Source organism: Falco cherrug, chromosome 5 (genome assembly GCF_023634085.1).
Source record: "Falco cherrug isolate bFalChe1 chromosome 5, bFalChe1.pri, whole genome shotgun sequence".
NCBI classification, from domain to species: Eukaryota; Metazoa; Chordata; class Aves; order Falconiformes; family Falconidae; genus Falco; species Falco cherrug.
This window is the reverse complement of record NC_073701.1, coordinates 49,487,004-49,498,597: the sequence shown is the minus strand read 5'-3', so window position 1 is coordinate 49,498,597 and position 11,594 is coordinate 49,487,004. Positions and strand designations below refer to the sequence as shown.

The 11,594-nt window shown below is 38.9% G+C and overlaps 1 protein-coding gene across 7 annotated transcripts in view; it reads right to left on the bottom strand.

The window, feature by feature from the left end:
- Nucleotides 1-271: 271 nt before the first annotated feature.
- Nucleotides 272-11,594, bottom strand: part of PNPLA8 (patatin like phospholipase domain containing 8) — a 42,469-nt gene continuing 31,146 nt past the window's right edge. For 4 of the 7 annotated variants that reach the window (XM_055711275.1, XM_055711278.1, XM_055711276.1 and 1 more), the window contains 2 exons: nucleotides 3,230-3,425; nucleotides 272-1,141 (listed from right to left, as the gene is read on the bottom strand). In XM_055711275.1, coding sequence (XP_055567250.1) covers nucleotides 867-1,141; nucleotides 3,230-3,425 — 471 coding nt within the window. In that variant the 3' untranslated portion in view covers nucleotides 272-866. The other 3 variants (XR_008732375.1, XR_008732374.1, XM_055711283.1) reach the window with 3 other exon arrangements.

Sequence of the window (11,594 nt, the reverse complement as noted above, 5' to 3'; positions counted from 1 at the left end):
GACATAAGGAAATGCCTGATTTATTATTTCATGTATCAACTGCTTATTTTTTTCACTAGAGACACCTTAAGTTTGGCACCCAAAACTGAACCTTCTATAGTAAGCTTCTCACTCAATGCGAACTATTTCAAAGTTTTATTTCCTTTATCCTGTGTCCAGAATAGCTGCTCAAGTGAAGTTTTGGGGCTTAAGATTATTTTCAAATAATGAATGAACCAATCTGAGGTTATCTGCACCCCCCCCCCCCAAAAAAAAAGGCGGCAGCAGGTCCTACAGTTACTTTTGATAATTTAATATGCATTTATAGTCATCCAAACATCTCAATATTGTTATGTACAAAACCCAATAAAATAAAAAAAGAATTTAGATGTTATCTTTCAAATGTAAAAGTGCAATTAACACAGGCAAAGTTTTTGTAAGAACGTTACATTTCTGTTAAACACACTGCCTATGTAAGAGCCTAGCAGGTATATCGCCTACGCTAAAGTGAATAAGGATTTTATTTTTTGTTAATTTTGTGTAAGTCTGGTAGTTGATAAATAAAGTTTTACTGCCGTCATAATTATGGTACATACATCCAAAAATGCATACCACAATTGTTTTCATAATTTTCAGTTTTACAAACAGACTTCTAACAAATTTAAGTAGACCAACAGTTAAGATCTGTAAAGTTAAAAAAAAAAATTAACACCATAAAACCTTGTATCAGTAAGTGTGCACGAAACAGCCACCTTGAATTGCTTTCTCCGAATTCTGATAGCTTTCCGAAGATGTTATTTACCCCCCAATAAACATTCTTCCTTTAAAGTATTAAATGGATTTTCTGGAACAAGATTTACATTTATCACCTTTCATGCATTACATATTCACAATTTGGAAAGAAATGGAAGGCCTTCATACATGTCAGCCTTTAATCTTATCCAGTCCTGAAGTTTCTGCAAAGTTGTTTTTTCTTGTATTAATATTTTTGCAGCTTTTCTCAGTTTTTCTTCATTTCTTTCTAAATAACGAATTCCATCTGTCTGCAGCTGATTGAGTTTCTCTTTACGACTTTCATCCAGAGGTATGTCTTCATTCATAAGAGGGTTAAATCTGAAATAAGTATCTGGCGGTAACAGTGCATCCAGCATGGTGTGAACTTCTGTATTGGAAACAAATGAAGGCAACAGCTACATTTACATCAGACAGACAAGTAAGTCCTACAGTCTCTGAACAACAAGTGCTCTGGAGTGACACAGGAAGTGTAAATAAGTGCTGCTTTGCCGAGTAAATGTTCCACCATTGCCTTATCAAAAACCCTTTCTCATTAGGAAGATTGCAAATGACCTCATAGCTGTTTACTCTGGAAGAGCTTCACCTTTTGTTCTAAGACAACCTCACTGGTATGACTATTAAGAAGGCTTTGCAGCTATCCATGTTTTTAACTACATGTACATTCCATTCATTTAAAAGCGAGAGTGCATTCTGAAGAGCAGGAATGTAATTTACATATTCCCCCATTCAGGATACCCATGATTTGCTACACTCGGTACTAACTGAAGCAGGTATTATGAAAACGACAGCTATATATTATCCTCTAATCCCAAAGATTGCAGTAAAAAATATGTAGGTTTAAAGCTTTATTTTGTTTGCAACTAATTCGTATTTTATATATTATGACAGATTTTGGGGTTGAATTTAACATTAATTTAAAATATTCAAGTTAAATTACAGCAGATCCATTAGTTTATTGTTGTACTAGTTATGTAATGGATTTGCATGTTCCTCTCTTCCTTTTTTCCTCTTTCATAACCCATTTTCTCTCTCCTTTCAGATCTCTCTCTTTGTTGGCTCCCTTAAAATCCCATTTCCGTTACTTCCTTCGTCTTTCATTCTCTTTTTACTTCCATCTTCTTTGCATTCTGACCACACTCCTCCGTTCTTTTAAACATCTACTGTCATACAAAAATTTTAAAGTGAAAAAAATATCATGGGTAAGACCACAGCAAAAAATTCTTGTTAACGTCAAATCTGCTCTCCTTGGTTCCTCCTCCTGTAAATTACCCAACTGTGTCTCTTCTTGTCTCACCACATCCAGTGTTTCTTGCCCTATTTAATACTGTCCACTTTTTACTTGGTAATGCAACTTCGCATTTGCTCAAGTCTACTCCACCCGCTTTCCATTCCCTCTCCTTTGGTCTCCACAATGAACTTTCCTTTCCTCCTCTCCCTCATCAAATTTCTTGCCTGAGTTTTTGGCTGTAATGAAATTTTTCTTCCCTTGATAGAAAGTGGACAGCACATCTCTCCTTCCCACAATTCCCACTGCCTTTCCACAACTGTGCAAAAACCAAAGGCAGCCCAAAATCTAGCTTTTTCTTTACTAATGACGGTCAGTTGACAAGAGATCATGCAGCAAGGGATCTAGACTGTAACAGTATTTCTTGTTCCTTAGCTTTTTACAGTACCAGTTTCCTTTGGGCTGGGGGGGGAAGCATCTGCATATCAGTATTTCCTGTTTATAACAACAAAATAGATGTAAACTGCTAGTGACAGAGTTCCAATGCACTCCCATCCTAGGAACAGAGGTTTTTTTGGAAAACACATGCTTGGCTCCTCCTGACAGCAATGGAAGTTGTGACCACTGGCAGATACAGTCAAGTCCATAGAAAAGTACATGTATAAAAGCACATATAGAAAAGAACAGAACTAAAATACTTCTTCTGCAGCTGTTGAAAAGCAATCAGTGCTGTATATTAACTATTAGGCATTCCTGTTTATGGGAAAAAACTAATATAAGAAAATATGATTCTTCTATTGAAATTAATTCCTGAGTATGCGTTTATCCTGAAGCACAGGTAAAACACGTATCACTTTGTATAAATCCTGTTGGATTGTCATTGTCATTCTGATAAATTTTAAGCTAGCTTTTTAACTTTTGTATACCTGTCATCAACCTCCTATTAGCAGCTGAGAACTCAAACTAAAAGAGCTTATCAGCAACACAGCAAAGATGAAGATTCACGGAGATAAGGCTAAGAAACGCACTCATATTATCATCTCCAGAAAACCTGTAATACTGGTACTAAAACATCGACTATATATAACGAGTTACAAAGGGACTGTTTCAAGGGGGCAGGTAGAGAGAAGGGGAAAGACAAAAGGTAGCGGATTGCTCTCTGAATTGGAACTGTTTTCCTGGGAAACATACAAACCAGTCACAATACAAACATATCTTAAAGACACCAACCTTCTGTATCAGTTGCACTGCTGATAACATTTGTGAGTTTGGCTTTCAAACTGGTGTATGTGACATTGGTCTTTCCCTCGCTTTCGTATCGACCAGTGCCCAGCGATATTAGACATTGCAATGGAACATTTGGCCAGAGACACTTGCACTCATGAACTGCCAGTGCAGACGGATTATTTAGAAGCAGACCTCCATCCTGTAAATTAAAAATAATTATGAATGTTAGTACTATACATAAAATATGGTCATAAAATAAACTGCAACTATAAACTAAACTAATATTAGCACGAATGTACAAAATCAATTAAATCAAACAAACATTGATTTCCACCTTTTGTGCAACTGTTCTGTTTGTACTATGCAGCAGCTGCGCAGTTAGGCTTCCTGGGCTCATGGACACTGTCAAAGCAGCGCCTGGGTCTGTGGGTCAGTTCTCCTGTCGAGAGCATTGTATAGAAGAGGTAGACCGAAACAGCAGCATTCACTAGAATATCTGAAGAGGTTATGACTTCATCTTGTGAAGACGTTTTAGGTAAGACAGATAACCCATACTGACAATTTCTTAATCAAAAAGCCTGCATCTCAAAATGTTTATTACTGGTATTACAAGGATATATTCTGTAACAAAATCCAGATCAATACCTACAGATTCTTAATAATAAGAACAACAACAACAATAATAATTAATAACAATAATATCACAAGACCTAAGTTTGGCCAACACTACTTTATAAGGACAGTCATTACATAGGATGCTATAGCCTTGGTCTCAGACCTGGAAAAAATCACAGAATCATTCAGGTTGGAAGGGACCTATAGAGCTCATCTTGCCCAATCCCCCTGCTCAAGCAGAGTCAGCCACAGCACACTGCCCAAGGCCACATCTGCTCAAGTTCTGAGTATCACCACAAAATGGAGGCTCCAAAACCTCTCCAAGCAACCTGTTTCAGCGTTTGACCAATCTCACAGTAAAAAATTTTCTTGTGATCAGATGGAATTTCATGTGTTTTCATTTGTGCCACTGTCTTTTGTCCCACCAGCAGGCACTGCTGGGAACAGTACAGCTCCTCATCTTCATTCCCTCCCATCCTTTATTCATACACATTAGTAAGATTTCCCCAGAGCCTTCTCTAGGCTGAACAAGTCCCAGCTCTCCCAGTTTCTCCTCAAATGAGAGATGCTCCAGTCCCTTAATCATCTTTATGGCGCTGTGCTGGACTTGCTCCAGTATGGTCACGTGTCTCCTGTACTGGGGAACTGACCCCAGTAGTCCAGATGTGGCCTCAGCAGGGCAGAGAGGAAGGATCACCTCCCTTGACCTGCCGGCAACACTGTTCTCAGTGCAGCCCAGGATGCTGTTGGCCGTCCTTGCCACAAGGGTGCATTGCTGGCTCATGTTCAGCTTGTCCACCAGGACCCCAAGGTCCTTCTCTGCCAAGCTGCTTTATAACCAGTCAGTCCCCAACGTGGGTTGCCGCATGGCGTTATTCCTCTCCAGATACAGGACTCTGCCTTTCCCCGTGTTGAACTTCATGAGAATTGTCCAGGCTGTTTAGGTCCCTCTGAGTGACAGCCCAACTGTCTTGCGTACCAGCCATTCTTCCCAGGTTTGTACCATCTGCAGACTTCCTGCAGGCACACTCTGTCCCATCACCCAGGTCATTAATGAAGATGTGAAATAGTCCTGGACCCAGTATTGACCCCTGGGGTACAGCTCTAGTGACTTGCTTCCAACTGGACTTTGTACACTGATCACAAACTTCTGGGCCTGGTCATTCAGCTAGTTTGTAATCCACCTGTCTACTTCCCTAACCCATGTTTTGTCAGCTTGTCTACGATGTTATGGGCGGTAAGTGTCAAAGGCTTTACTGAAGCCGAGGTAAACAACATCCACTGCTTTCTATTTGTCCACCAAGCTAGTCGCCTCGTTGCAGAATGCTGGTCAATCAGGAGTTCCCCTTTGTAAATCCATATTGACTACTCAGGATCACCTTGTCCTTCATGACTTTGGAACTACTTTCCAGGAGGATTTCCTCCATCAACTCCTAAGGGACTGGGATGAGATCAACTGCCCTGTAGTTCCCCAGAGCTTTCTTCTTGCCCTTCCTGAAGAAAGGAATGGTGTTTGCTCTCCCAGCCTCTCCCAATCACCATGATCATTTAAAGATAATCAAGAGTCATCTCGCAATGGCATCAGCCAGCTCCATCGCCACTCATGGGTGCAACCCATCAGGCCCTATGAATTTAGGACCAGTTTGTTTAACTGCTCCTAACCTAGTTCTCTTCCACCTACTGTACATCCTGGTTGTACCAAACTTTCCCTCCAGGTTCAGGGGCCTGGGATTCCTGAAAGCTGTTTTTACTGGTAAAGACTGAGACAAAAGGCAGCATTAAACATCTTGGCCTTTTCTATGTCATTTGTCACCAGCTCCACTGCCCTATCCAGTAGTGGACCCATGTTTTTCCTGGCCATTTGCTGTTTATTTACTTTCATAATTCTTTGTTGTTGCCCTTCACATCCTTCTCCAAATTCAACTTCAGGCCAGCTTTTGCCTTCCTAACCCTGTCTCTGCAAGATTGGTCAGGAGATCTATACTCCTCCTGGGTCATCTGCCCTCCTGCTTCCACCTTTTGTACACTTCCTTTTTATGTCTGAGTTCAGTTAGGACCTCCTTCTTGCTTGTCCATCCGTACCATCTTTGCTTGATTTCCTACTAATTGGGACAGTCCCTTCTTGGAGGAAGTGACCACTGAGTATCAGCCAGCTCTGCTGGACCCCACCTCCCTTCAAGGCCATAGCCCGTAAGATTCTTCCAAGCAGAGCTCTGGAGAGGATAAAGTATGCTCTCCTGAAATCCAGGGCTGTAGTCCTGTTTTTTTCCCCAGCTCTTTTCTCTTACGATCTTGAACTCCATCATCTCATGGTTTATTTAACTTCATGTCCCTGATCAGTTACTTATGCTTCATATCCATCAGGTCCAGCAAAGCACCTTTCTTTATTGGCTCCTCCATCCACTGTGCCAGGAAGCTGTCATCAATGCATTTGAGAAATCTCCTAGGTTGCCTGAGCTCTTCGGTATTGCCCTTTCATCAGGTATCAGGATGATTCAGGTCCCCCATGAAGATCAGGCTCTGGGAATGTGAGGCTTCCATAACTTGTCTGAAGATCAGAATTCAGCCCAAAACCAACAGGAAAATAGATTACTCTTTTAAGTCTGGAAATGAGGAAAGACATCTTTTGCTAGCAACTTGTCAAAACCATAGGTGATGAGGCTGGGATAAAATACTTTAAGACTAGTAAGCATCAGTAAGACTGACAGTAAGTCTAAGAAGCATTCAGACAACCAGCAAATCTCCAAAAGTTTGTTCAGCACTTCCTGGAAATAAAATGATCTTCACTCCACCTAAGAAACAAACATACTTTGAACTTTGAATTCAATAGGACTTTCTATACTGGGAATGCCTTAAAAACCAGGCAGTTATAAAGGCAAAATTTAAGATGAAAAAAAATTATCAATACCACAGATTAAGGCCTTTATAGTTATTCGAAATGTATACAAAGAAAATACGTAAAATACGAAAGAAACAGAACATTGACTGTTGTTGACATAAGTATTATGCAAAAGCCCCCTGAACTCCCTGTATCATATACCTGACCATCCCATTACAGGAACAATAAATAAAAGCAACTCTACTCAGGAATAGCTTAGAATAAAAAAGGTTTAGGACTTGACAAACATTTTACAGAAACTCCTTGTAACTACAGCTGTGCTAGATAAATAAGTAAAAACACAATTACTGAGCTGAGATTTTTGAGTTTTGGGGTTTTTTTTGGTTTGGTTTTTTTTTTTTTTTTTTTTTAATTTAAATTAAGCTTTCATTTCAACCTACAAACAGCTCTTTGAACTCCTTCTGGACACTGTCCATTTTGCTCAAAACACTGCTAAAATGAATGGTCTCTTCAGGGCCTATTATCCTTTGCTTATGTTTAAATTAGCTTCTACAGAGAAAACTAAATACAAGGATGTTTTTGTTCTTGATATAATTCCCCATGAATCTTAATCTAAAATCTTAATAGTTATCTTTGTGGTGCTTACTTTTTTCTTTAAATCCTAGACTAAAAACATGCTTACCAAATAATTTCCACTGATCTCGTCAATATGATTTCATTAAACGTAACTGCTTCACCACAGGAAAATTAGTGTTATTAAAAGGTAGGGGGTATGTACTTACTAGAATACTACAGTGTTTTTTTTAATATGGAAAAATAAAAGATCAAAGGGAGGTAAAGTACACACACCTACACACCCCAAATGTGTATTGTGATGATATCTAACAGCTTTGTGCAAGGATTTCCATATTTAAACATTCTCCAATTTAGGTTTACTGAAATGACAGTAAATATCCATTCATAATAATGTTCAGTTTAGACACCTTTAATGTAACTTCTAGCATTTATACAGATACACGTAATTTTTGGAAAGTTAGAAGCAGCACTCAATAAGAGAGGCAACTGATTTTTTTTCTTCCCCTCCAAACAGATTGATAACAACCACATCCCAATCACTACTGTGCTTCAAACCAGCTTATTCTATTAAACAAGGATGTTCATCATATTGCTCTTTGCTTACAATGATCAACTACTCAAGCAGTAAAAAACATTAGTTGAATCAGACTATTAAGAAGTCAATGAAGGAAATACTGCAATAATTTGTTTAAATCTGCCGCTTCAGAAACCTTAGAGCTAATTACATCAAAGGCTGAAATTCTTGTGGAAAAATATTTCACAAGTTTTAAAATTAGTTGCAATGATTTCCCATGCATGAATTCTATGAAGAAGTTAAAACAACAAAGGATTTTCCAGTTCTAAGATTAAAAAACAGAAACTAACCTTTCTGATTCTGAATTACTCCTGGATCTTCACAGAACTGGACAAAAAGTCCTTCCCAAGAAATATATTAAACTAGCAGCAATACAGAAATATGCAAGCCACATCTAAATGTTTTAAAAAGTAATCGTAAGAAATCATGACATATCCTTCTTCATGCTTGTCCTTGAAACACTGAATACAATTCCAAGTGATTAACTCTGCAGTTTCGTACATTAGATATACCAAGATCTCAAGAAACTTCACTGATCCTTGCTCTGAGTTCCTCTGTATTTAGTCTGCCAATTTGTTTTGGAGAACTGCTTAATTTGGTATCTTTTGTGTGTGTGTGTGTGTGATTCTAATCTACATGATTTATAATTTACCAATTAGAAGTCTTATTGTAAGCACTCAGCTTTTATAAGATGTTTATGAAAATACATTGACCAAAATGCAATATAACCTAAAAACTGAATGATTAGTAGCAGTATGGAATGTCTTGGTGACGAACAGAATAGCTTCCTTTTCTGTATTACTTTCTATGACCTTTGCCACTTTATAAAGTTTCAAGCAGTTAAACACCTGGAAATAAAGAAGGCCAATTTATCTGATCTATGGGTACAGAGGTGCCTGTTAGTCAAAACCCGAATTCTTGTTTGACTATTTTCAGAAGGAAGTAATTAATTTTGTAAGTCCATTCCATTTCAAATGTTCTGTTTTCTTTGTACAACCTCTTGTCTTTGATCCACCTATCTCTCAATCTTAACATTTAAATTTTTCAGGTAGTATGATGGTAGAATTAGGACCTTCCCAGCATGCTTCTGCAGGAGGGAGGAATGACAAACCAAGAGTAGTAATCTAGACTCAAGCCATAGACTGAAAGACATTCATGGCTGGGGAACAAACAAAAGCAAACGTTAGTAAAATACTTCTTAGAAAGACAGGAAAGTGGATAGTTATGATATATTATGGGGGAAAATATACAAATCACTGAAAAGATTAGGAAAACTAGTTATAGTAGCAATAACCTGCACTGCATACTCTACGGAATGACTGTGGGGAAGTTTCATGTATCTGACTTTTCATGAATAAATCGTATTTACACAATAATGCATTTTAGAATGATTCTAAGTACAGCAATCAGCAAATGCCAACATTAGCAAGATGTGCGAAGTGCACAAACAGAACGCAGTGTTCAAAGTGTATGCCTATCATTGCATTCTTTATGCCCATTATCTATTTTATGGAATATATTTTCAGAAAATAACTTGTAATTGAAAAGCATATATGGACCATTCTAGCGTAGCCCAATTCTGATCTCCTAAAGACTTCATATAAACAAAACACTGCAAACAAAAAAGCGCCTTTATATCACATGCAACAGAGTAAAAATCTTGTTGATATAAACTAGTATTTTAATTATACTACAACCTTCAGCTGCAATTTGAATTGTATAAAGCAATGCTGACTTTACGTGCAACCCTAAACCTTTCCAGTTCCTAGCAAATTTATCAGTTCCTTTTTGACAGACTGGAATGTCCTCAAATGTCCCTCCTTTCATCTATATTATTAGATATATTGCTATAGTATGGTACTGTGTGTGGACACACAGAAAAAGAGACAATATGAACTGTGTATTAGATAAACTACCAGATTATCAACATACACTTAGGCTAAAAGCAAAATCAGTAGGTCAAGTGAAGTGATTATCCCCTTTTATTCAGCACTCATGAGGTCAAACCGGGAACACTGCGCACAGCTTTGGACACCCAGTTAACAAGGCACTGAAAAACTGGAATACATACACTAAAAAAAACAAGAAGAGGGTTTGGGGGCTGAAGCACATAACATATGAGAAGAGATGCAGCGAACTGAGTTTGCTTAACCTGGAAAAAGAAAGCCAAAGAGGAATCTAATCAGAGCTCTCCACTACCTAAAGGGGAAGAAGACACAGCCAGACCCTTTCAAAATGAGTGCAGAGTAAAAGCCAGAGAAGCTGTGGAATCTCCATCCTCGGATATTTTCAAAACCCAACTGGGCAAGGCCTTAAGCAAACTGACCTAACTTTGAGGTTTATCCTGCTTTGAACAGGAGGCTGGATGAGTTGACCCCCTGTCCTCCTCCAATTTTCCTAAGGTTCTACTGCATTTAAAGAAATATTGTACAAATCAGAAATGCACATTATTTTAGCTGTAAAATGAAATTACATTTAAAAAACCTTCGTAAAAATTGGATTTTGTCCGTTCAGTATAAGTCTTGTGGAAAATGCAGACATGCATTTTCCACATGCAATTAATGCCTTGGAATCTGTAACTGAAAGGGTAACTCAAAAGAACTCTTCAACTGACTAAAATGCTGACCAACATCCTCAAAAATGTACAATTGTCCTGAATTCTGACTCAGGACTCAGTGTTTGGCAAACAGCTAGCACAAATCCCTCATTCTCTCTGTTCTCCCATTCGTGTCTGACTTTTGTCTGGCTTTCCCTACATTTTACCATCTCTTCTCATGTAGCTAGTTCTCAATCCAATTGCAAACTCTCTTTTTCACTTCCCAAATATACATGAGTCACCCCTTCCCTTCTGCATCCTCCTGTGCTGCTGCAGTCAGTGCTCTGGCAGGTAGCAGACATTTCTTCATATGCTGAACTTTGCAAAACCACTCAAACCCACACTTGAGCCAACTTATTTTGCTGGCAGTACAACAAACACAAAGTGCTATACTAGGAATGTTAACGCAAGTAAGTGCTGAAAAAGAGCATATAACTTTCTGTCCTGGTTTTGGCTGGCGTAGAGTTAATTTTCTTCATAGTAGCTAGTAGGGGGCTATGGTTTAGATTTGTGCTGGAATCAGTGTTGGTAACACAGATGTTTTTGTTGTTGCTGAGTAGTGCTTAATCTAAATCAAGGCCTTTTCAGTTCCTCGTCCCACCCCACCCCTGAGCAGATTAGGAGTGCACAACAAGTTGGTAGGGGACACAGCCACGGCAGCTGACCCCCACTGACCAAAGATCTCCCAAACCGTATGATGTCATGCTCAGCATATAACACTGGGGAAAGAAGGAAGAGCGGAGGCGGGGGGGATGTTCGGCATCATGGCATTTGTCCTCTCAAGTAACCATTAATGCATGATGCAGCCCTGCTTTCCTGGAGATGGCTGAACACCTGCCTGCCCATGGGAAGCAGTGAAGGCATTTCTCATTTTGCTTTACTTATGCACACAGTTTTTCCTTTACCTATTAAGCTGTCTTTATGTCAACCCACATGTTCTCTCACTTTTACTCTTCTGATTCTCTCCCCCATCCCACGGGGGGTGTGTGGGGGTGGTGGAGTGAGCGAGTGGCTGTGCAGGGCATAGTTGCTGGCTGGGGTTAAACCACAATACTTTCCTGATGTCATCACACAAGTAAACAGTAGGGGAGAAGGATTTTTTTAAAATTTCTAATAAAAATAATGGAAGTAATCAAATAAATTAATCTTAAAATGGACCTTAATACAT